General features: G+C 43.8%; 2 protein-coding genes across 10 annotated transcripts in view; both read right to left on the bottom strand.

Moving 5' to 3' along the window:
- Positions 1–2,665: 2,665 nt before the first annotated feature.
- Positions 2,666–19,310, bottom strand: RNF4 (ring finger protein 4). 7 transcript variants are annotated; one of them, XM_048942563.1, is made up of 9 exons: positions 18,519–18,614; positions 16,916–16,985; positions 13,463–13,630; positions 12,828–12,948; positions 11,829–11,908; positions 10,559–10,568; positions 9,134–9,299; positions 5,666–5,714; positions 2,666–5,274 (listed from the first exon to the last, which is right to left on the bottom strand). In XM_048942563.1, the coding sequence occupies exons 3-9, from the start codon at positions 13,469–13,471 to the stop codon at positions 5,125–5,127; spliced, it is 585 nt and encodes a 194-aa protein (XP_048798520.1). In that variant the 5' UTR covers positions 13,472–13,630; positions 16,916–16,985; positions 18,519–18,614; the 3' UTR covers positions 2,666–5,124. The 7 variants fall into 7 exon arrangements, with proteins under 7 accessions (XP_048798520.1, XP_048798523.1, XP_048798525.1 ...); XM_048942566.1 differs by lacking the exon at positions 18,519–18,614 and adding an exon at positions 18,448–18,462; XM_048942568.1 differs by lacking the exons at positions 13,463–13,630; positions 16,916–16,985; positions 18,519–18,614 and adding exons at positions 13,658–13,734; positions 19,143–19,310.
- Positions 19,311–21,289: 1,979 nt separating this feature from the next.
- The window catches only part of CFAP99 (cilia and flagella associated protein 99), a 49,205-nt gene continuing 44,143 nt past the window's right edge, over positions 21,290–26,351 (bottom strand). For all 3 annotated transcript variants that reach the window (XM_048942551.1, XM_048942549.1, XM_048942550.1), the window contains exons 15-16: positions 24,244–24,406; positions 21,290–21,823 (exon numbers count right to left, since the gene is read on the bottom strand). In XM_048942551.1, coding sequence (XP_048798508.1) covers positions 21,656–21,823; positions 24,244–24,406 — 331 coding nt within the window. In that variant the 3' untranslated portion in view covers positions 21,290–21,655. The remainder of the gene's footprint in view (positions 21,824–24,243; positions 24,407–26,351) is intronic.

Consider the following 26,351-nt stretch of genomic DNA (forward strand, 5'->3'; position numbering starts at 1 on the left):
AGTCATTGGCTCATTGGCATGTATCGCCTTTGCTGTGTGGGCTGGAGTTTCCGATAGCATCACAGTACATTCAGAGAGCACAATATGCATCTGCACTATGGGACAGCATCAGTCCAGCAGCACACGGTGTACACTGGCAGGTTATGTGCTTGTCCATCAGCTCTATTGGTGCAGGGAGCACCAGGGAACACCAACACTGTTTCAGAATGAATCTCTCTTGATGTTTACATCTGCTCACGAACATCACAGCCTTTTAGTTTGCCTCCAGCACACTGAAATTCTGCAACACACTCACTTTCATTGACTTACAATTTCTCAAAGCATGCACAGGGCTTGGAACAGGCGTGAGGCAGATGAGGGCAGATATGAAATGCAGCTTTCAGGAGCCACGTTTCTTTTTAATTAATCATACCCAGACCTGAAATGATACATCAGTCTGCTGTACAGCAATGTGAAACTGATTGGATTTCCATGTAAAATTTACCAAGTGGGGGAGCCACTGCTGGACTCTTCCTATCCAGATGTGCAGTCCATCCAGTGCCACTCTCCATCTCACTAAACTCAGCCTTCAGCTCCCAATCCCTGGCCCACCCTGTCCCCTCAGCTGGCAGGTGGCACCTACTGACCTGGCGTCCCTCCAGGGCTGTGGGATTAACAACCACATTCTTACAGCAAATGTCAGGAAAACCATTACCTCCCCATTACCTCAACAGCGTTTTCAAAAGTTAATTTATTTTCCTCTCCTCTTCTCTTTCTTTCTGCAATTTGCATTATCGGTTGCTAAACAGATGATGGCATGCTTCACCCCACCTCACAGCCCTCCCCTTCAGCAATGCTTTAAGTAATTCACTGCTTTACCTTATTATTCCAGCATGTTGTCAAGCACAGCAATTTTATTTCCATCCAAACCACCACTCTTCCCCAAATTAATACCCATTATTTTCTTCTAGCAGAGTTTCAGCTCCTTTATAGCAGTAGAAAGAAAAGATTTCTGGCCACCTGGTGCCATTAGGGAGAGATCTGTGAGACAGCACTGTCCAAGCACTGCCTGTTAATCTCTCTGTTGGCACTGAGATCATTTGGAGTAGAACCCACAGCTCCCCTCCCTATGCACCACTGGATCCCCAGCCGTCCCCACTGTTCTTCTCTTAGTGTCCCTAAGGCTGCTAAAGGCTGGAGAGGAACCACAGCACACACATAAGGGATGCACTGCCTTGTGCTTACTGGGAGGAAAGGGCACCAGCAAGGTGCGAGGAAGAGCTGAGCCTCGATGCTAAGCCTAGATCCTAAGCTTTGGACCTAAGTTAAAGCACTGTTTCCTCTGCTTGTGCCCCACACTGCATCCTGGTTTGGTGAACTGCGGTGCTCAGCATCAACATGAGGTGAAACGGGGCAACCCAGCAGCAGCACAATGCCCAAAGGCTCTCTCAGAGATGTGGGTGTGCAGAAGGACACCGTGGGTGGTTGTGGCTGCAGATGTGGAAGCACAGAGGTACGAGCAAGAAGGTTACATGGCAGTCTGACACCCAGCCAGGTGGCAGAAATAACGTTCAGTATAGAATCAGTTTATAAGAGAACATAAATGTAGAGATACGAAACATCTGCTTTCAAAATCATTTTGAAATGAGCTCAGACATCCTAACAGAGATGGAACAGCAGCAGAGCCAGTGAGGCCCCACTGGGAGCATGGCAGCAGCACTGAGCGTGAGCAGCTGGAGAAGGGAAACAAAAAGATGGCAAAGCTGGTGAGCTGCATCGCCCGGCAGAGCCCTCACCCTTACAGAAGCCCCTCAAATGTACTTCAGCCAGAGGTGGTGCAAAGCCAGCCCTCAGCAAGCACTTCTCTAATCAGAGCTCTGCAGCCACTGGTCCTGAGCCCCCATCACACTGCAGCACACACAAGGCATTTTCTTCAACGCTGGAAGCCTTGCATCATCCTCACCCATTACAGCCATTTGGTAGGTTAGAAACGAAGCTTTTAAAGAGCCTTGTTCAATGAATGGCTAAACCTTTACCCTAGGCTGTTTTAAAATGCATCTGCCTGCATAGCAGCAAGGAAGGAGGCATGAAGGTTTGCATGATCCACGTGTGAAACACTGACAGCTGAATTAGAAGCTGTGACCCTTTTTCCCATTGATAAACAATTTAGGGAAACTGCTAGAACATCGGTCTCTGCAACAAAGGTCAGTAGGAAACACACTTCAGAAGTTTTATTAGCAGCACAATTCAGAATCAGGTTCATCCTAACACAACGGCCTCAGACCAATGGAATAAACAAGATTAAAGCAGACCTCTGATGTGGTGCATTTGTATAGGCAAGTGATGTTAGCTAACATCTCTATAAATGGCACAGACACGACAGGGCAGCCTGGACAGAAACGTCGCTTCCCCCCTCCTTACAGTGCAGGAGCTTCATTTGGAAAGAATAAGGAAGGCAAATCAGGGGCATGAGGAAAGCATTAGATAGCAGTGGCACCTTTCTGGCTCGTTTGGAGCAGAAATGAAATGACAGTGGCTGCTCCCTGCCGCCCTCCTGGTGTGTTTCACACAGCCATGTTACCCACAAGCAGCACCAGGAGCTCTGCCAACACCCAGCAGCAGCCCCAGCACATGGCAGTCCTTTGGAATCCTTGGAAGTGTCATCAGCAATTCAAAGGAACAATGCTTAATTGAGCAAATTATTTTTTATTTCCACCTGTTGAAAGAGCTGTTTGCTTACCAGCAGAGTCCAACACAGATGTGACATACAGACATGAATACAATTAAATACAGGAAAAATCGAACTATATACAACGAGACATACATTTACAGAATGGAAAAAGTCTTTATATTATCTATCAGCTCTTGCCAATGTGAAACATCACTGGAACGTAAATATATTGGGGTTTCCTTTTTCAACAAAAAGAGGAAAATGCAAGTTAGCATTTGTCCACATACTGAGACCTTAAAGTTTAAGATGTACAGATTTGTGGCACTTCACAGGGTACACAAAAGCTAAAAAAAAAACCAAACAAACCCTTTTTGTTAAATATTTTATAGTTTGGGTGTCTAAATTCCAATTAGGGCTACTGAAGCACAAGCTATAAAGTGGTATTTACACAGAGGGAGTTGTGCAAAGTCATGTCAGGCTACAGCTAGTAACTATGGAAGCTGCATGGATGTGACGCAGCCTCACCCGGAGGTAATCCATTAAACTCTCTCATTACCAGACTTCCAATGCAGCAGCCACCCAGGGAAAACTGGCCTGAAGTTCTTTCCCCCTTCACGACCTTTAAATATTTTCACAGTTTAATGTTGGGCTGCTTCTTCTCTTCATTCATATTTTAAGTCACCTTTAGGACTGTTTCATCATTCCACCCTTTTCGGATCAGAACTTCCAGCCCTAAGCCTGCTTTATTCCTTCACTTACGAGTTCATGTTGCCATGGAGGCACAAAGGAACGAGAGAAGTGTAACTTCTTGGTAGTTACAGTATTGCCACAGTGCAGGACCTGCATTTTGCTGGTAGCAGGGCCAAACCCAAGCTTCCCCAAAACATGCTGGGGAAGGTATTGCTGTTCTGCAGCTGGCCTTTACCCAACACAGTTTGGGATGCTTTATTACACCCAGTAACGCCCCTCAACATCCTAACAAGAAACTTGGCTCTTTGGATGCAATCTTCAATTGAGCTTCAGATGGCTAATTAAAAGAGCTGGTTTAATTAAAGGCTTCCTACCGATCCTTAGGACAAGTCAGCAAAGAAGCATCAGATCCACTGCTAACTGAACGCATCCCACAGCCACATTGTGCCCAGAGCCCAAAATGCTCCTTCTAAGGTTTTTCATTACCAACAGTTTTCCAAAAGGTACTGACAGTCTCATTCTGGATTTACTTCACATACTGAATTTCAGTATTCACAGATGCGGCTACAGCATATATCATAAAATACCAGTTTTAATTATCTTGCTTATTATCCTACTTGCATCAGCTCATCTGGAATTTCACATCAGCCTGCAGATTTCAGCTGGTTTAAAGTAGATATTTTTAACTCTGCTCTGGAAAAAAAAAATAAAATAGTAACCAGACAACAGTGCCTAAAGCTGTGCATTCTTGCCCTGTTCCAACAGAAAAGCTCTCTCCCAGGACAGGGAGCTCACATCTCTCAGCATCACACACACAAAGAAGGATGCACGGCCTTTAGAGCAAAGAGATTAAATAAAGTTCCTCATCCCTCTCAATTTATAGCATTACAGTTATTCAAACCTTAATCCTGTGCATCAGGCTAAAACCAGTCAGGTGTGTCAGTATAGCAACTGAAGAGAGCAATGAAGGGAATGGACTGAATTTGAAGCATTGCACTGGGTACACTTGATACACTAAAAAGATCTGCCTGGGTGGTTGGGTATTCAGCTGACAAGAGCAAAGCATACAGTTTGCTTCTCATTCATCACTAGCAAGCCTAGAGGATACTACCTTCTCCTCAGCCATAAGGAGACAGAGCTCTGTAGAACTGCAGGAAACCCAAGAGACCATCTCATCACATCAGAAAACAGAAAATAAATTCAGTGTTGTGATTCAAATACAGGAATTCCTGGCAGTATTCTCACATTGTACATGCTGCAAATTGGGCTATGTGTTCCAGATCACGGAGTCCATAAAGACATCTACATGTTCAAGCTGCCTGCTTAAAGAAAACCAACCATCTGATTGCTGGTTAACAGCAGGTTAATTTATTGCGTTGTCCTGGATGTCAATTTAGTTAATGATGAAATGATCCACTGTTACAGAACTTGTTCTATCTGGGCAAAGATGATTTAGCAGAAAGCAATACATAACGAGCATGTTTCAGGATAAAAATAGAAGCGTAATGAAATGGCAAATTGTTCATCTGTTTGAAAGGTAACTATTTCATATCTGTACAGAACTGTGGGAATAATTTCAAGAATAAGAAATAACAAAATATTCAGACCCCTCTTATTCAGGCATTAAAAAAGTAGAAGGAAAGTTATTTCCTCGAGTTATTCTCAAAAAAATCAGTTTTATTTGGACGTGTGCACAACCTGCTGCTCCTCAAATCTTCAGAGAATTGGAAACATGACATTTTCCCCCAAAATCCAGTTGAATCTGTCCTGAGGAATGTAAGTACTCATATATAAATCGGATGGTACTGTCTATGAGTGAGTTTTTTCCTACAAGTCGGGCAGGAGTTGGCGTTCCTAAGAGAGTCGCGGAGGCACTGACTACAGAAGACATGGCCACATTTGGTTGACACAATAAGTCGTCCACTTTGCACGATCTGGAAGGAAAGAAACCACAACAGGTGTTTCACAGAGCTGTGGGGCTCGGAAGGGACCTCCAGAGATCACCCAACCCCTGTTAAAGCAGGATCCCTACAGCAGGCAAACAAGGAATTCAGCTCTGCCAGTCTACTGGCACCGCTTTGGTTCCCACGATCAGTACATTACTGCTGTAGTAACAAACCCAACTCACAGTGTCTTCCACCACCTTTTCCTCCCCTGCACATGCTACTACCTAGTTTTACCTTAGAACCCACGCCTGCACTCCAAGCGAGCTGTCTGTACCGTCCCACATGTCCTAATGGAGTCGTGCTGTTCACCTTCTTCCCCATTCTCCCTCCCATTGAAAAGAAAACAACAAGAAAAACAAATGACAACGTGGATCCTTACCTCCGAGTAGCCATCCATGCAAATCGGACAGCTAACAGTACCAGAAGGCCTTGTTGTAAAGGGAATAAAAAGAAACAAACATACATCCATCAATTTCACAGTACACTGAGAGTTACTGAAACATAAAATGTCACATAATCATCTGACCGCACTGACAAGCCATGACATTTCATCTGAAGATCCCTGCATATCTTAAACTACATCAAATTGTTGCATTCAGTAAGCAGTTTGGGTCTCTGTCACCTAAGGGAAACAGCTTCTTGGTTTCCATTCCTCCTCCAGCAGCCCTCACACCGTGCAGGACACCTACGGCAACATCCATCTTCAGGACATCGTATCAGCTGTGTTACAAAACCATGCAGCTGTCCTTTATTTACTGCTCACTCTGGAAATGAAAGAGGCTGACAAATTCACACATCCCATACTCTAATTAAGCAATGTCCTAACCCAGTAACATACAAGTACCACAAACACCTTCCTTATAAAATGAATGATCATACAGGGCACATTTTCACACCGACTCTTATTTACTGCAACTGTTTCCATGTCTCTTCATTCACTGTGCAAGATACACTAGTTAATGATTTCATGGGAGTTTTTGTTTCTTTAAGAATGAGATACCTTCTAGAAAAGCAGCTATATTTTAGGTGTAAGCAGTATATTTTAGGTTACAGCCTTAGCACAGAGTCACAACCTTACAGAGATTGCTCCTGCTGCAACCAGAAAATAAACTTAACAGGTAAGAATTTTTGCAGTGTTTTGTCTTCATTTACCTTTACCTAACAAGGAGTTTTTTTGATGTAATCCAAATACTATATTTAGTATAAAATTTAGAGGTACACACTTCAGAGGTAAATTTTAGAGGCTTCTTTGCAAATAAATGACTTGAATATCACAACTACTGATTGCAGGTTTTATCAATTCATGGCCAAAACTGGACTAAGAGCTCTGCACAGTCACTGCAGCCCCAGAATTACACACTATACCATTCTACATTCAGGGTTCTTGGGCAAGGGGAAGCCCTCATGATACTGCTGCCTTGGGAAACGTTATTCAGTTCTCGCAGCATGCAGGCCCGGGTAGCAGCACATACTAACAGAAGGAAACATTCCCCCAAACCCCTTTGCTCAGAAGACCAGCTTGGCAGCCGTTTCTAAGCTGAGGTCACAGCTGCACCTCCTCCTGCCTTTGCTTGCCAGGACAGCTGTACTGCAAACACCACACACCAAACAACCCTGCATAAGGGAACGTGTCATCTCTGTGTGCTGACTGTTTTCTATTAGGAGTAAGAGCTTCCTGCCACTTTCACGGACAGATTCATCTTCATTTTAATTGATCACAAGAAGCAGCTTCAGTAACTTTATACCATAAACTCTTGGCTTTACTGCACACGCAGAAAAACATCTTTTACAGTGCTGGTGAAAAAGCACTGGAACAGGCTGCACAGAGAGGTTGTAGAGTCTCCTCTGATCTCCTCAAGACCTGTCTGGACGCTGATCTGTGCCTCTGCAGGGAGCCTGCTTTAGCAGGGGGTTAGGCTAGATGATCTCTAGAAGCCCCTTCCAACCCCTGCAATTCTGTAATTCTGTCACCTCCCTTGTTAAGCAACAGTTTATATAATTCATTAATGACAAGAAGAATAAAAAGCATGAGATATCCTTCAACCCATAATCTTAACTTCAAGCAGGCAGTAATACCGGTCTATCCCTAGTTTCACATACATAATTAAATTCTATTAATTTCTCCATTTTTTACTACTCAAATTCTTTAAGCAGAGGCTATAATACCAACTCAATAATTCATCACAACTGATGATAACCTTCACGTGAGCAAGACTAACTCAACTCTGTACTCTGCCACAGAGCCATTTACAGTGTGAAACTATAACCTCACCTTCATGTCAGTGATAAAAGTTACAGCACTGAGTTGTTTTAGCCCTGCCAACACAGAGCAGGAAGGCCCATCTTTAACAGAAAAGTACGAGCTTGAGGCATCTAAACATTACATTTTTACATTAACCAAAAATAAGCTCAAAGTAACAAGTCTGCAAATTCAGTGACAAAGAGCACCGTTCTCATATGCTACAAGCATCTTCACATAGCACATGTAATAACTGAAAACCAGCGTTTCTGTTCTCCCCCACACTGCCCTCTAGTAAACTACAAGGCTCAAAGCTCAGTGTGATGAGCTGCTTCCCAAAATGAGCTCAAAGAGGCTGTCATGGAGTCCCACCTTAAAATGCCTCCCTGATTTTTAGGAGAAAGAAGTTAGCCAGCATCCATACATTTGTGAGTTTGGTTTTTGTGTTGGTTTGTTTTTAAATCACAGTGCATGTCTTAACTCAGGGGAGATTGCTGGGCCACAGAGCTGGATCTGAGTCGAAGGTATCCAAAGAAAGGATTAACAAAATCTGAGCGTTAAGACCACATATAAATGCCTGCAGACACTGGGATGCAAAGAAGGTGAGTTAGCATATCCTCACTATCACACTGAGTTGTCTCTGTCATCATGACAGACCACTTAAAATTCAAAACAAAATCCCCCACCACTGCTCTTCAGAGATTATCAGCACATCTTTTGCTAACTTCTTATCCTTTACTCCCTGGTAACTAGAGCAGGCAGATCAGCTGTGCTGTAAATGCCATTTACTTGGCTCAGATCCAGTACCTCATGCCATAAGGTCAGATGGGGATACTGAAAGTTATAAGCTTGTCAGAGATAAGAACAGCTGTCCCTCCTCAGTAACTGCTCTAAGTCAGTTGTTAAGTTTGACTATATTTAAAGTGCATAAGTAGGTGCTTAGGAAGTATATATAATGCAAAGAAGAGCAGATTTTTTTTCTTTTATTTATTACCTATTGCACTTCAGTTGCAGTTTGGTTTAACCTATCTCCTCGTCAGAGAGAATCACTTAATGAGAATACAACCCGGACAGCATGGCCAAAGCACACAGCACAACAGAAGCCTATATTACAGCCCTTATTAGAATCTGCTTTTCTTTTTCCTCCCAAAAACATATTTTCAAAGATATTTACACCACTTTTCTCTTGTGACCACATGACAAGGGCAGACAAGGAAGCTGATTTCATTCATAGTCTAGGAAATTGTGATACCAAATCATCTACATCAGTGGAAAAGATTTCCACACCTTAACAGCACTCCAACAGCTTGGCACGAGAAGTAAATGCAATACATCATGAGCCACAGATTGTCACTAATCCTCCTTCCTTGCCACATCTCTTTAACTTGTAAGTTGTGTGCAAAGCTGTACATCCATCCTGCGTTGGCTTTTTAGTCAAGAAGTGCAAACAGTATCATTCTGGCACTTTGTGAAATGCTATGCTGTATTAATCTAAAGTGGAAACTAAGTTCTGATTTCAAAGATAAGCCAGACCATAACGATCTGAATTAGCCCTGCATGTACAGAACAGCAAAACTCAACATTTGTTAGGTCGTAAGGCATACATACTTGGAGCTTGCAGTTTCGTCCTCCAGCGGCCCCAGCCCTCGAGACACTTTATCTGTCACATACACATCATTATCTCTTGTTTCATCTTCATCATCGCTGCTGAGCACACAGCTGTCTGACTGCCGCTGGCCTCTTAGTCTGAGATTTCTCCTCCGCTGCTGATTCTCTGCAATTTATTAAGTTAGATATACCATAAAATACATACAGAGAATTCTACAACACTATTTTACTACCTTAAAGAATTAAAAAAAATTCTGTTTGATTCTTTAAAATAAATAAAAAAGGGTAGAGAAGACTCAAGTTTCTGAATAGCACAGTGAGGTCGCGCTGCAAAAAGGTTTGGTAACAGTGAGCACTTTGTTCAGGATGGTATAATGCTTGAGCTTAGAAGGGAGCACCATCCCCCACAACTACCTAAACTGCTTAGAGCACTGATATCATTGCCAGCAGCCAGTTGCTGCGTCAGGGGATTACTGACCATATGTACAAACACACACATACCTCAGAACGTTCCTCTGGTCACAAAGCTAAGTCATTTTTCACAAGTGACAGAAGAGATGCTTAAGTAACACATTTAAATTATGTAGTTGTTTTGGTTTCTCACTCATTCAAGAACAGAAAATTTTAGCGAGCCTGCAAAACCCAGAGGTTATAGAATTGCTGATTGCTTTTTCACCATTAGAAACTGCATACAAGAATTATTTCTTTGCAACTGCATCATTAACACCAATCACGGAGCCCTACTTATAGTCACATAAATAACCACAAAACCTAAAGTTGCTCTTATTGAGCTATAGCCTCTATTGCACATGGGGCTTTTCTTTTGTTGTTTTTTCACTTCCTTCCTTCAAAGCCCCAAATGGATTACATTCTAAGTAAGCAGTTAACAACTTACTAACACACCTCAGGTATTGAACAAGGTCTGAAAGGTATAAAGGATTTTTTTATACCTTGCCTACAATTACAGTTACACCTGAAGTAGAAAATACCCAACTTGTTAGCACTTAGCAGTACTGCATTTGAGGAGTGTCAGACTACATAATGAAAATATTATGAACTTTGATATCTTTCTGCTTCATTTCCTTCAGTGCAACACAGGCTAATAAGGTCTTTGAACATTGTCTTATTCAAAGCAGATATTCCACTGCTACAAATGCTAACCCAAGTGACTTCACGCTTACGGAACTTCTGCAATGGAGGAGAAAAATGTGTTTTGAGAACATTTGATGGATTTTATTTCAGATACTTTAGCTTTCACAGAGACCATGAAACACAGATTGAAGCCATTCTCTAAGATACTGGCCAGGTACCACAGCATTGCTCTTTGTCTTTTTCTGAAAGCAGTTTCAATTCATGTTGCTTAAGTTTGTTGGAAAAGAAAAGGTTCAGAACAATTCCTTGATCACTTGTAAAATAGGAACTCACCTTCAACAATCTTGAGCCAATACACACGGCGGGGGAGGGAAAAGAACAATAAAATTAGATTTCAGTATGCACTAAAGTTTTATGTACAAGTACCAGAAATCTATGCAATTAACAACAAAGCAAGATAAGAATTTCAGGATATCACAACGTTATTTTGATTAACAAAGTGTTAAAATAGTTTCAGAGCAATGATTAATTTATTAAGTGATTACTTCAGGTTTTGCCTTTACTGTTGCTAAGGGACAGAAAAGGAGGCAGCTTAGGAAACATCTTAATGGCTCTGCTCCCCATTTTCAGTACCCTAACTCGACTGAGGCTGAAGACAGCTTTATGTCTTTCTCCCCCCAAAACAGAGGTTCAGGTGTGATATCCATGAATGCTTCAAATTACACTAAAAACTCCTAAAAAATAAACAGAAAACCAACCCACTGTTACATTCAGTGGAACCAAAGCCAGGGCAACGCAAACCATGCTATAAGGCTTGTGGCATTCCCCTTGTACAGGCCCTTGTACAGCAACAAACCCTGTTATTCCTGCTGCTTGTTTTTGCAAGGCAGTAGTGGCATTCCCAAACCAGTGTTATTAACTACACTGCAGACTGGATCAAATACTGCTCAAGCTTTAGTAACAACAACAAAGTGAATTTCTGAAGACTTCCTAGAGCAAGAAGTTTAACTAGTTCCCACCATGGTCAGGCAGCCTACAGATGCCTGAGCGCTTCATGTTTGTCACCCTAAAGACTTATTGCTACTTATTTAATTTTCTCTTTAAATCATCAGCCTTTTTCCTTGAAATATTCAATGCAGCTTCAGCTTTAAATGGCATTTACTTACATGTTCCATGATGGGTATATAACCCCAACACTGGGAGCAACAAGCTATTTTAGACTGTGCTCATTACCTGCAGGTGGTATTTGTAGATGTAAATGCATTAATAGGTCCATCCAGGATTGGATGTGAGCTCTGAAATGCTAAGTAAGAGCCACGCTTTAACCTCTTAAGGTAGGCTACTTAGAAGCTCATCTTCTGAAAAACCAGGGCTCTGGTAAGCTACAACCCAAGGCCCCGTCTTGTAAAGCCTAAGTTTATTTCTGCAGCAAGTATTTCCATTTGCTTGTACTGCACAGACCTCCTAAAGCAGGTCAACACACATTTCAAAAGAATGCATATATTGAAAAGTCAACTTTGAACACATCCTTAGACTCTACCAGCAGCAAGCACAACACAGAACACATCTGCTACAGCATTTAGATAAGCATGCCACTACTTACCACAACAGAATCATTGTGAGTTAGATCAACTACTACAGGATCAGAAGATTCACACGTGAGATCTACTACTTCTTCACCAGCTTAAAAACAATGTTAGAACACAAATCAGAGATCACAGGAGGAAAGTTACCCATCAGTGTATAACAGGCTGAGCATATAACACTCAACATTGCCCCATTCTCTTCTCTTTGGTAACATACTCAATTTTTCACTCAAGCTTTGCTGTCAGCAGTGTATATACAGTATTAACAGCTTCTGCAAGTTGCAGTGCATAAGTAACTGACCTCACATACTTTCTGATACAGCAGTAGCTTGTGAGAGGTAGACAGCAACACATTAATAAAGGAGAATGCTTATCACACTGTAAAACAGGAATCAAACAGGATATAAGAGTCTTTTCCAGTGCAGTGCTGTAAGTGTTCCCACCTCATGTCTCACATACCTTTCAAAAGCCAAATACATAGCAAAACCAGAAGGAGCCATTTATTTACCTGGAGACCACCAGCCACTTCTATTCCTTTCTTAAATTTCAGAAGATGGTTTAATTAAATGCTCAGAAGGTTAAAGAAGCTTTTTTGGACTCTGGTTGTTTGGTGAAACACACTTGGTCAGGGCCCCTCCCCTCAAGGGACTGATGACAGACTTTTAAATATCTTTTAAAAACTTGTAAGTTCCCAAATTTAGTTTGCTGTTATCTGAAGCAGCAGCTGCAGTAACTCCAAGTGTATCAGATTAGATAACTGGATGTGTGAGCAGCACGTGTGCACCTTTCTTACCTAATTCACCCATCTCTGGAAATGAAAGCACTGCACCCCAGTAACAATCTTAAACAGTTGTTGTTAGGCTTGCTGTTTACTGCTTCCATACTACGTCCTTTCCTAAATAAATAGCTTTCCACTCTCCTTCAAGGGGCCTTGAAACTGGCAAAACACATGTTAAGCGGATCCCCAGCACTGCAGGAGCAGCCCGTTTTCTCACAGAGGAAAAAAGAAAGCTTACCACTTTCTTCCAGTTCTATTGGCTCTCCTTCTGAAGCCATCTCTGTGGTAGAAGCTATCAGCCTGCTTCGTTTCTGAGCTTGCCTAGAGTTAGCTGATCCTCCACGGCGCTTTCTTGGAGTCTAAGAGAGAAGAAAGCCTTAGCATGTTCTTTAGGACTAATATTAACGCAGCCCTCACTTTTGCAACATCGAGGTCTGCATATCAAGGTAGATAAATCGCACTGCTAGAAGCCTAAATACAACATAAATGTAGCAGTGGTATGGGGGACTCCTATCTGCACTGATCACATCAAGGAGCAGACATCATGTCGGGTCTCCTACCAGCTGAGTGACAAAGGAAAAAGCCACACCACATTCTGAAGGTCTACATGAGAAGATGAGCTCAATTACATCAGGTGTTAGCTTTCAGCCAATCATCTGAATCAGTCTAACCTAAAGTTTTCACTCATGCTCCAAGTATTTCTGAAACACTGCTAGCACCTAGAGATGAGAGATTTTTAAATATCACAGAACGTGATGTTAAATGAAAAATTAGTGCTACACCATACTCACAGTAAACTGTTAAAAAGCTTTATACAAACATGATAAACAATATATTAAGAATCACTTTTACATTGATCAGTAAAATACTTACTGTACTCATGGTGTTTCTTGATCTAGAGTTACAGAAAAAATAAGAGGTACAAATACCATAAAATTAAATGCAAGGAAGCTACAACTTTCAATTCCTTATATTTCTTTAGGTAGTACACTGTTAAAAAGTCCAGATTTCTCAGTATCTTAGAATGACGTTCTTCCAAACCTATAAGAAAAGAAGAGAGAAGATTACCTATCTGTAATTCCTGTTCTCTCAAATACACCCGAACTTAAGGATGTCGTTTCTGAGCCACGAGCTTCTGACCAGAGCTGGAATGGAAGTCCCACAAGTTTAGTATCAGAGCTACAGACCCTTAGAGCAGGGCCTGCAGCTTCACTTAAGCTCACTTGCCTAGCTAAACGCCGGAGTAAGTCAGTTCAACAGCAAACCAGAAAGATACTAAGGAGTCCCAATTAAGCTTTATCTGAAAAACAACCGATTATTTGAAGGCAAGGTTTGTGTGGGGGCAGAAATAACCAGGAAGCCATCTTTAGAGAACAAAAATTACAGATAAGCAGTTCTCTTTTCTCCAAACCATGGCCAGATTAAAACACATGGGAGCCAAGCAGCTCGAAAGGAACCTAAAGCAAGTGGAGAACAGAAATTACTTCATAGAAATGCTCCGGGAGACATTCTGTGTCACAATGGCAGGGGTTGTGCCCTGCTCAGCAGGCAGCTAGCTGCTGGATGACCCAGCCCTACTGTCCCTGCAGGGCTGAGCTCACTGCTCTCTGCTCACAGCTCTGGTTCAGGGCCAGAGTTCATAAGGTGCCCAACTGTGGCTCACTGAATGGGCCCATGTCTGCACAAACTGTGCAGTTCTGGACACAAACATGGGCACACATCTGAGCACTGCTGAGCCGACTGACTCTCACACACTCTACTACCTGCACGCAAAGCAGTAAGCCCTAAAGATGCTCCATGCACACAGAACCCACCCACACAACCTTTCTCATTTCCGTACCATTCTGTATCTGGGTGGAGTGTGTACACCTCATCCTGCTGCTTACAGGTTAAGATTTCTTTTCACCTCCCAGTGAATGAAGCTTTTCCACCACCTCTCAGCCTTACCAAGGCTTGGGAAGATCCTGTTTTACTAAAGCAATGCCCTGTTCGATGATCACACTCTTCAGGTGCTGTACACCTCCCTTCTGCACAATCATTACTTACAGGTTTTATCCAGAGACAAGGGGAGAAGAGGGAGCTGAAGCAAGGAAAGCAAGCAGCACGAGGGATGTCAATAAAGAGCATGTCCCCTAAACCCAGCCCTGGCACTGCTGTGCTCCTTCAAACTGCAGCTTCTCAAAGACAAGATACCACCTTCATCTGCCAGCTTCTGAACTGGTGGCAAAGCATGCTGTTCCCCCCACAACAGGAAGGTAATGGGGTAAGCAACAGATGAGGCACATTAACTCACTGCGCCACTGCGCTCTGTATGCCAGCTTCACCCAGAAAGCCAAGCTACAACTTCCTCAGCTTTCCTCTGATACAGAGCTGGAAAAATACTTTAAGAATAAAAAGCTGGGGAATACTCACTCTCACTCACTCACTCACTCACACACACATATATATATATATATATATATATATATATATATATATGAGGATCATAAGGAATTAATCTTCATACAAGCTTTAAAATTACCAACAGCTGGAATCATTTTTGTTGCAGTCTCTTAAAGCAACCTGATGTATCCACACTTAATACAGAGCCCACACAAAGCCCCAGTGCTCCTGCCCTGTTCTAGCTGCTAAGGGCTCAAACCTGAACTTCTCTGGGAGCTTCTTTAAAGAAGAAAGTAGAGGATGGATCACCACAGGGAGCTTGCTGCTGTAAAACCACCTGAAAACAACCCAGCGAGAGAAGATCCACCAGCATCCACAAGAGTCACTAACAAAGGAAACCAGACTGCTGGAATTTGTTCCAACTGTGGAAGATGTCTTCTGATCCAGCAACATGTTTGTCTTGTAACAACAAACCTCTTCTGTGTGGCTGCAGATTTCTACAGTAGGTTCTTGGCTTACTCAGGAAGCTTCTCCCAACGCTGACTACCCAAACCACAAGGAGGAAGAAAAATGAAGCCTAGCTTACCTTCTTTGGTACAACACAGATCAAGTTACCACAACATGAGAGCAGAATTAACAGCTGCAAATCCTGCTCGTTTAGGCACCTGTTCACTAATTAGCACTAAAAGGCTTTCAAAGCCCCAGGACCACTCACAGGCCCAGATAGCTCTATCGACCTGTAAGGTTTGTGAGTTCCTCCTCCAGCACACACTGCTCAACCAGCATCACAAGCAGGCACTGGGGGGTGCAACCCCAACCCAGAAGCATCAAATAACTCCAGTTGCAGCTATTAACAAAGTTATCTATTATGTTTGTAGCATAATCACTTCCAGATCCTAGAATGAGGATTATTACTTTTTCTAATAATGAGGGTTTTTTTTTCCCAAGTAAAGTTCAAGATTCTATTCTTTTTAAATGCAAAAAGTTTGCAGATAACTTAGCAAGCCCATAAATGCTTCCAACTGGCAGAGAACTTGTATTGCATCACTGCAGGACGATGCATTCCTGGAATGAGCTGCTCGTCCCTCCTCATTCCACATGCAGTTACTGTTCTGTCATTCACCTCTCCCAAATCTTAAGTGTTGCTGTCCTCACAGTGAAGCCCAAGGCTTATTCTAGCCAACCTATAAACAATTTTGGTACTACAGCTACCAGCTTCTCTGGACAGGTAGATAGTGGAGAAAAACAAAGGAAAAGCCATCTAAACAAAGGATGTTAATAGTAACATTGCATCTTGTATATTTATGGCTTAAATCTCCCACTAACTTTTTTTTTTAATATAAAATAAGTTCATATTTCCACTGAGTTCAAGCTGACCTCATTTAGTGGCTCAATTACATTTCTAAAAACTGCATTCTCTATATGGTATGAACCAAAAGCTTTTCTTGCATGACTCTGGGAACAAAGTTTTGACCTCTCACATGCTCAGAATGATTTGGAGCAAATCAGCTTAAGCAAGCAGCAAGTATTTTCACTGTGTCCAACTAACACAAACAACACTTCACTTCATAAACATTCTAAACATTACCAATGCACAGAAGGCAGTAATGTCAGACTCGGTATGTGCAAGTCACAAGTGACACAACTGTACAAATCACAGAAAATCCCAAGTTGGAAGGGACCCATAAATATCATTGAGTCCAACTCCTGGCTGCACAAAGAATCACCCAAACCAAACAGCACAGGTGGGATTTGTCAGAGTAGGACAGGTTGTGCCTTCACATTCAGCTCTCACTTCTCTCAAGACCTTTCAGTGCACTCCTAACAGCATGAAACAGCAACAAAGATGTGAGCCTATAAAAAAAATATATATCCAGTGGTTCTCTGTGCAGTGTTGCCCAGGGCCAGAGGCATAACCTGGAGATCAAGAGCTCCCCTACCCACCAGGCAGTCCTGCTGTGTTGGGAGATGTAGGATAGCCATCACAAGGATCAGAGAGGCGTGGGGTCTTCTCCTTGGAGAAAAAGAGAATTATAGAATTGTTTGAGTTGGAAGGGATCTTTTCAACGCTGTTTGATCCAACTCTCCTGCAATGAACAGGGATACCTACAGCTTGATCAGGTGCTCAGGGCTCCATTCAGCCATTCAACCCATTCAGACCAACAGCCTGTGCCAATATCTCACTGCCTCATTACAAAAAACTTCTTGCCTACATCCAATCAAAATCTTTATTTTTCTAGCTTGCAAACATTTCCCCTTGTTCTGTCACCACAGACACTGCTAAAGAGACTGTCTCCTTCTTCTCTGTAGCTCCCCTGAAAGACTGCCATCAGGTCATCTCAGAACCTTCTCTTCTCCAGGCTGAACAGCCCCAGCTGTCTCAGTCCATCCTTGTGGGAGATCCATCCCTTGGATCACCTTTGTGGCCCTGCTCTGGATGTGCTCCAACAGCCCCAACATGTCTCTCCTGTACTGAGGGCTCCACATTTGGATGCAGCACTCGAGGTGAAGCCTCACAAACACAGAGCAGAAAGGCAGCATCATCTCCCTCATGCTGCTGGCCACAGTGCAGCCCAGGATCAGGTTGGCTTTCTGGGCTGTAAGGACACATTGCTGGCTCACGTCCAGCTTGCCATCCATCGTTACCCCCAGTCCTTTTTTGGCAGGACGGCATTCCAAAAGCAGCCTGGACGTGGGTCTGGGCATCCTGCTCGCGCAGTGCCGGGCCAGAGATCCCTGAAAACCTCAGCCGTGCGTCCCAGGCGTCTTTATAGGCGGCCCTGTTTTTTCTCCAGACCGCACCGACAGCGGCCACTCAACGCGCTCGATTCCCACACTGAGGCTCGCAGAGCCGCAGGAACTCGGCACGAGGTGCTGCGGAGCCAGAACGAGCGCAGCCCCGGCCCGGCCGCACCCCGGGCACCGCGCACAAATCCACCGGCAGGCATAAAGGCACGGCCGCGGGAACGCAGCCAGAGCTGCCATTTGGCCGCCCGATCTGTTTCGGGAACGCCATCAAAACGCGACGAGGACCGCTCGGGAGATCGGGCTGCGCGCGGCTCTCGGTGCGGGATTTTCTCGGCGGCCGCCGCTCGCTTTCGGAAAGACGCGGAGGCACGGACGGAGGCGGGATGCCCGCAGCCACCGCCCGCAGCGCCGCGTCACGGCGCAGAGCGCAGGCCGGCTCCGAGCCCCGTTCCCAACCGCGGGCCGCGGCGGCGGGCCGGGGCTCCCCACTCGGCTCAGAGGCCGCGGGGCACACGGGTGCCGCGAGAAGCTCCCGAGCCGCAGGCAGGGCCGGGCCGCTCCCCGTCCGGGGAAAGGGCCGCGGCCGCCTCCGGGCCCCCAGAGAACGGCAACGCCCGCCCGGCCGCGGTCCGGCGGCCCGGTCCTCCCCCCGACCCGGCGCCGGCCGCCCCGCCCCCACCGCGGCCGAGAACCGCCCCGTAGAAGCGCGGCCCCCTCCCGGCCTTCACCTGCCGAGTCGCGCGACTTAGCCGGCCGCCACTCCAGGCCCGGCGTCGCGAGCCCGACCCACTGCGCTCACCTTCCGCCGCCGGCCCGGCAACGGCGCAGAACGGCTCTCGCCCCCGCCCTTCCGCCATTGGCTGCAGCGCCGCTCTGCGGCGCAGGAATGGCCGCCGCGCACGTCGGCGGGGGGGTGGGGATCCGCGTGGCCCCGCCTCGCTTCCGGCCCCGGGCGCCGCTGGGAGCTACGGTTGCTTCTCGGCTCTCGAGAGAAGCCTGCGAGCGGCTCTCCCTGACCTCGGCGGTGCGGACTCGCGCCGAGCTGCGTCCCTTCTGCTCCCTGAAGACGTTCCCCCACGTCCTGGGCAAATTCGTCACGGCCACAGACCCCGGGGATCGTTCCCTGTGGCCTCTGCCGCGATTAGTCCCGCTCCTCAGCCCGTCTCCCCGTAGAAGCGCACAGAGCGGTTTTCACGGCCTCACCTCGCTGTCAGCAGGTTTGCTCTGGCCGCTGTCCCTCAGCTCTGCGCTGGCTGCCTCCCGCCCCCACCTGCCTCTCTGCCGTTCTGCACGTACACTCGTAGCTTTTCCTGGAGTCTTCTCTCCCCTTTTCTGGGTGAACAGTTCTTAAGCTTGCACAAGGTTTCTGCCTGCCGCACCAACAGCGCTCTCTGTCTCTGCGTGCAGACAAAGAAATACTTACTGCTTAAGGCAGATATGAGTGCCTAGCTGGCACTCGGGCTTTGCCTCCCTATGAGGGCGCAGGGCTGAAAGAAGCACCGACACAGCAGTGGCTGTGGGTACAGGTTTATGTTAAACCTCCTGCTCTTCCACAGCTATTCTGGGCATCTTTATACCCTAAGGCCACGATGAAGTTTTCTGATCTGGTCATTTACACTGAAACAAGGGCTCTCACTTTTATCCAGGTGATTCCAGAATGTGAAATTTACAGCGTCAAAAGAGCTTTCTTACTGAATGAGTCTGTCGCTAAGCCCCCACAGGAGAAGTCTCTGATTTTGTGTCTGCATAGGCTATTCAAGAACCAGTCTTGTCCACTTATCCTCTTTTCTCAGAGGCACACACTTAAATGAATCATGAATTATTCACACCCCTGTGTTTACAAGCTGACTCCCAATTATCTGTGTGCAAATCAGCCCGGCCATTGGTTATCTGTGCCACTGGGGCAGCACAGTGAATGCAGCTGTATCGCTTCAAAGCTCACTCAGCTCTGATAGCATTGCAGCTGGTTTGGTAATTCAAAGCTAACAAGTCCTGCCAGGCCTTTGCCGGCTTTCTGTTGGATTGCTTTAGGTCTCAGTGTAGCATATTCTTGGAATGAGCAATATTATATTAAGTGCTCTGGTGGCCGTAGGCAGAGTGGCTTCGGACAGGGTCTGCCTCCAACATCAAGTTATACATGTTTTTTTTATGAGGAGCTGTGGTATTTTTAGTGTTATCTATTGCAAGATCTGCAGTCATAAAATCAGTGGGCAATGGACAAAAGGAGTATATTGGAATGTTTCCTCAAAGACTCAAAATTTTCTACATTCCTCAAAACATCAATTCTGAAAATGAATTTGCTCATCAGGTCCTCAAGTAACAAGAACAGGGCTCTTTGTCACTTCCAATGGTAAAGAATCCACAGCTAGATTATTGAGATTCCTCAGCCCTTTCATTTGGAAGCTGGGAAAACGTGGAGAAGGAAATAGTTATAAGTCAGTTTGAGTACAGTTCAGTAAGAATTCTGAAGGGGGGAAGGAGCATACGGTATATTAGATTTCTTAAATTTCTCTGTCACTTACTTCAATACTTTTTTTTTTTCCTTAACATTCTCGAAACACAAGCAGCATCAAAAAGTTTAAGAAGTACTACTCAGCTATGCAATATCCTGAACCATGAGTGTCAGCCTTGTTAATTGCTAGTTTTTGGAAAACAGAGGTGTTACAGTCAAGAGCTGGCATTCTGGAATACAGCACAACAAAATGCTGAACATCCACAAAGGAAGATCAACTCCCTGCCACCCACCGTCTGTCATTTTAAGCTTTTACACTCCTCTGCCAGATATAATGTCGTGGTTGCCCCTTTTCTGTAGTTCTGCTCTCATTCCTTCTTTTCACTCTCCTAGGTTAGGAGATAAGTTCCCTATCTCTTCCTACTGAGAATGAGTCCTTCATTGCTTTAGTGCACCACAGCAGTGCTTACAATGAATGAAAGGCACATTTTGTCAGCTTGCAGATTGTGGAAACGATCCTCACAGCTAGATGGCAACAAAAGAATTCCACTGGACTTCCTACAGTAAAAAGTGAGAAATGTAATGTTGTGGGAGCACTAAAAGCAGCTGCCTGACTCAAACGTCAGCGGCATTTTCCTTCAATTTAAATATTTGCAATAGCCTTAATTAAACACTTAGTAACTGGCATCACGTTGAAATAGAAATACATTACGTAGTCTTACTGCTGTGCAGACTTTAATTGAGATTTATATCGTCCTTGGTTTTGTGCCTAGAATAAGTCTCGTGATTTAAGAGCTGTTTTACACAGTATAGAAATTGTCGTAGAGGGCAAATTATCTTCTAGGTGAGTAACAGGATTCTGACTTTTCTGCAAGCAGCTTGCTAAAGAGATCCAACAACGCTGTGTCCTCCTTACACTGTTTAAAGACTGAAAAGACTGCAAATAGAGGGATGGTCTCTTGGGTTGCTGAATGCAGCCTGTGGCAGCTGTAGGCTATGGTGTCATCTCAATCTTCCAAACAATTTTCTTTCACCCTCTAAAACCAGTGTTGAAACTGGTGATCTTGTTACACATAGTTACTGTCATGTAAGATGATGTGTTAGGAACTCGGGCCGAGCATGGCTGCTGAAAAAATGCTGGTGTAAACAAGTATTGCTTTTTTTTCCCCCCTCATTTTTATTCTTTAGGAAAGTGAGCACAGCAACTCATGGCACAGTATACAGTGATGACAGTAATATAGACCTCAGCATTCTTACCCAGACACCGGCCATTTGGGTTTCTTACAGCTTTCCATTCTAATCAGAAAAAAATATATGATTACAGCTGAAAAATAGAATTCCCTTATAAAACATTAACACATTTCGATTCTACTATGTCTGAATGACCCAAATTTTGCTATTAAAGGTAAAGATCAAATAAAGATTACAATTCAACCTTGTAGCAAATAGTTGCACAGCAGGCCTGGGCTTGTTCCAAGTGTACTTTATTTTGCTTGGGAGCGCAGGATGCAAGCTGTGGCTCCGCTTCTTGCTGCCTCATGGGCAGCCATTTTCTGGTCCGTTTCTCTGGCCATGAAGCCGTACTGAAGAGTCTTGAACCGCCTTTCCCGACTCTCTTCCAGTTCTTTCCCACGGCTCCACTGCAAAGAGTCCTGTAGAGATGACACACAGAAGATCAGACTGCTGAGAATATAATGGTTTTGTTTAGAGGATACACTGAACTTTTATTTGACAATTTGTCTGGCTGGCAACACAGCTAACACGGCTGGGAAACATCATCAGTTTGGGCATGATGAATGGAAAGGAACTCAATTGGGTTGCTCAGTTTATGATGAAGTACACAGCTGCAACACTACACAGAATGTGTGGTCGATAGAAAACTATTGGGATGGCTTGCTCCCCTGCCACTACCTCGTGTTCTTTCTCTGCAATCAAGTTATCCTTGAAGCCACAAATGAACAAACTCCATCACACTCTGCTGTTAGCTGATTTAAAAGCTGGTTCACAAGGGAGCATTCCCAAAAAAAGCTCAGAAGCAACAGAAAACAGCTACTTCTTCATCTGATTTTTCACTGACCATGGTATTTTTTTTTTTAATTAATGGTAGTTTTCAATATTTTTTTTTTTCCCCACAGAATTGTAGGGGTTGGAAGGGACCTCTAGAGACCATCGGGTCCAACCCCCCTGTAAAGCAGGCCCCCTACAGCAGGCTGCACAGGTAGGCATCCAGGGGGCTCTTGAACATCTCCAGAGAAGGAGAATCCACAGCCCCTCTGGGCGGGCTGTTCCAGTGCTCTGTCACCCTCACTGTGAAGAAGTTCCTTTGCATATTGGTGTGGAACACACTATGCTCCAGTTTATGGCCACTTCCCCTTGTTCTGTCCCCACAGACTGCTGAAAATATCTTAGTTTTCCCAATTGCAATATAAATTCTGTTTATTAAGAACTTTAATAGTTATTTTCAAACAAATTTTACTTTCAATTAAACCAGCACAAGCCCATTGGGCCTCAAGGGCTATCCCTAAAGTAACTGGAGCCTCAGTCTGGATTTGGGGCTGTTGTACACAGGTTTAGTCTCACTCCTTTTCAATATACCGAAGAACCTAAAAGGTACAAACTGAATGCCAGGTAAATACTGCACTGTAATTAAACCCTTTTCCTATAGCTTTACTAACACCATTTACAGCAATATGCAGTTCATCTAGAATGAAGGTGCTGTTGGGCATATCTGACATGCACTGAGCTATTTCCCTGTAATAACATTTGGACGGGGTCATGCAGGGCTGAACAGCACTGACGGAAGATACACCAAAACATCTAAGTAATTTAAAGTAACCTCAAGATTATCCTGTTGTTTTTTTCTTTTTTTTTTAACAGATGTCTTAACAACTAAGCAAGCCATAAACAAAAATATTGTGACATCTTAGGAGGGTAACTGTCTAAAGCTTTGCTACAAAAATTAATAAATAAAATACAAAATCTAACTTAAAAACAAACAAACAAGCCTTGTTTGTTTGTTTGTTTTTTCCAATTTTATGCAACACAGGAGCACTCATACAGACCCACATCAGTACTAAAAAGTCTCAATTTATAATTTGTTTATCTTATAAATGTCTCACATTTGTAATTATATAGCTTCTTGCCTTTGAAGTCTGCGTTTATTGCCTTTACTTTGTACTGGACTCCATTCAGCAAAGTGATTAAGCATATGTTCAAAGTCTCAGTTCAGAAAGCCATCCCAATTTAGGAAATGCTTTCTTCACTATTTTATTTGCTAAAAGGAACAGACCTAGTGTTCTGTGTAAGCATTCACTTACACATGCAGTGGCTTGAAATAGGGATACTGAGGACTGCAAAAATTGGTACTCTGAAAGATTGCACAGTTTCAGTTTTTAAACTATGTGCATTTGAAAAATACAATTTTCCTCTTCAATGAATTCAGCTTCATCTTTTCCACAGAACAAGTAAAGAGTTATTATTTTAGTGGATTGGGAGATGTAGTTCTAATTTCTTACTGGACTGGTACAGCTTTTAAAATGTGACCCCATCATGACTGTTCACTGCAGTGGCAGGGGCGGCAGTAGCAGCAGTTCTCACCACTTGACTTCAGATGTTTGCCAAGGAAACACAACCACTGCCACCAGCATTAGGCTGGTGAAAGCACCAGCCTGTCAGTGCTTTCATTTGATGTTGTTGGATCAGGTGGAGGAAAGGTCAGGTTAAAATCAAAGGAATGATGAGCTGAAACCTGCCTTGGGTGTGGGAAGCGTCCCAGTTTGATGTAGTGAGATGGTGAGACAGAATTGGGGACAGAGGTTAGATGCTGTTTCAGTGTGTGGTGACATGAGTGGAAAGGTAAGTATTGTGTGGATGGACCCCAGTCTGTGGCAGCCAAATGTAAGGCAGGGAGGTGAGGTCAAGGCCATGGTTTGAGGAGACTGTGCCTATGCAGGAAGCAGGGACTTGCTACTGTCCCTCCAGTATGGCTTCTGCCACCCTTGCCAGTGCTGGCAGTACAGCAAAACTCTGAACAGGTCTGCTGCAGAGCTCTTTTCCTTATGTACTTCCAGACCTTTCTTGATGCAGTGTTGGCTTTCTGGGGGGTGATCTTTAAGAGTCCTGCTTGCTTTTTACGCTCCATTGCTTTCTCTACAATTTTTCTCTGCAGATTTAAAATGCGTTCATCTTTCATTTGCCTTTCACCAGACTGGGACTTTCTTTTCTTTTCTTCTTGCCTGCAAAATGAAAAAGAAGCCATGAGAATGTAAAGTAATAACCTACGGAATAAATCCATCTGATTATGTATTACTTAGATGGTAATGAATTTGCTTCTGCTTCTGGGAACCAGGTTGGTTGAAAACAGGTTTAAATCACATAGCTCAATAGATGTGGTTTTCACAGCTTGCTTCTTGTTTACAGAACAGCATTACTAAACAGTATAGAATCATTTCTTCCCATAGGATTCCATGATGACAATATCTGACAATATTTCAAGCCTGACATGACATTCTTTAGAAAAAATACATGTGCAAAACTTATGTTAGCACTGCGGGTTTTTGCTTGTGGAGTTTTCTTAACGTGATCTTCAGTATTCATCTCAGTTGCTGTATTTATTCCTTGACAAATGCAAGATGTTTGTCTCTGTGTAATCTGGATGTCCAAATTCAGAATCTATGGGGTGGTGATGTATTAAAAGTAGAGGTTTTAGGAGAGGACCAATTGATGGTACCATGTGTAGCATATGAGTAAGGCATAGGAGAGGAGTTATTGGATAGTCTTATTCAATTATATTTTTCCCTCCTATTGTAGCTGTTTTTTGTCTTTTTAGTTTACATTTTTGTCTGGTTTTGCTTGCTTCCATTCAGCTGGTGCAATGTACTCAGATTTTTTTTCATGTAGTTTGTATCACCTTATATTGTGATTTACTTTACATCCAACTTTCTTGTTCCCTCAACACTGCCCTTGAACTGGGTACCATCATGCTGCAGTTCTGTGTCATGACCAGTTGTGATTCCCTGTCCAAATCCAGAGCTAAAGTAGACATCAGATCTACCAAGGAACATGCATCATTATCTAGTATATCACCAGGCTAGATCTGATGTTTTCTCTCAGCTGAAGAGTGCGAGGTCACTATTTCACTAGTACAACTGCTATTATTGGGAATCAGAACAGGGCTTGGAATAACCGAGAGCAGAGTGCACTGGGGCCTTGTTAGCTGGTGTTGAACTCTTACTCTGTGAGTGCCAGGTCCAATTTCAGGGACAGGTTGTCCTTTGGAAATGTTTTACAACAGAACTTCTCCCTCATCTCTCAGGTCTTATTCCATGGTGTTTTCACTGTAGGTCATGCTATTCTCATGAAGAGCTCCCTGCCAACCTTAACTCTTCTGTGATGCTGTAATTCTCAAGGGGTTGGGAAAAGGAGAAGAAGCGTTTTTCCTTCTGATGCTAAAACCACCAGTTTGCCTTCAGAAGTGTCTGCATCAAGATTCCAGTGATCCAAACACTACTGTCATCTTGAGAAAGATATTTTTGCTTGTCTTGTTAACTTCATCTTTGCTAAGAGGAAATTCCTCATATTAGCAGGTATTCTTCAGAGCAGCCATTCTAGACTACGTTTCCCCAGATCCTCAGAAATTGGATGCACAGGAGATTTGACCCATGCTACACTCCTAAATGTGACTGTGAACTCTTAAAAAAGGGCACAGTGTAGCTTGGTTTCTCATTGCCAGTTGATTTCCTGAGACACTTCCTGAGCTTCTCATTTTGCATCATGTTGTCTACTGGGGTGACACTTCTGTCCCCTCCTTCATACAGTCACACACTGCAACAGTGAGCTTAACTTTTAACACAATTCTGTAAGTCTAAAAATTATGTTCTACCATATAATCTAATTGAGAACATGGGTTATTTCTATTTGCATTGCAATGAGGCATTGCATTCCAGGGGATCTAAGAGAATATAACAGTAAGGTTTTATATAAATAGTCAGTGATTAAATATCATCAGTGGGAATAAGCAACAAAACCTTTCACTACATGGAAATCCAGATTCTTGTAAATACCATTACAGGAGAAATAACAAGAGGTTTTACTTCACGAAGCAGCAGTAGCTGCTTCTGAATTAACATTATAAATAGTTGGCTATAATCAGACAAATATTCAGTCCTCCTCTACATGAAG

The sequence above is a fragment of the Lagopus muta genome, chromosome 4 (genome assembly GCF_023343835.1).
Source record: "Lagopus muta isolate bLagMut1 chromosome 4, bLagMut1 primary, whole genome shotgun sequence".
NCBI lineage: Eukaryota > Metazoa > Chordata > Aves > Galliformes > Phasianidae > Lagopus > Lagopus muta.

Bases quoted from the DNA above. Each gene is read 5' to 3' on its own strand.
- RNF4 (XM_048942567.1), bottom strand. The intron at 11,909-12,827 runs GTAAGCTTTCTT...ATTGTTTTTAAG, and splicing joins AATAGAACTGGAAGAAAGTG to CTGGTGAAGAAGTAGTAGAT. The intron at 5,715-9,133 runs GTATGTATGCCT...CTTTACAACAAG, and splicing joins GACGAAACTGCAAGCTCCAA to GCCTTCTGGTACTGTTAGCT.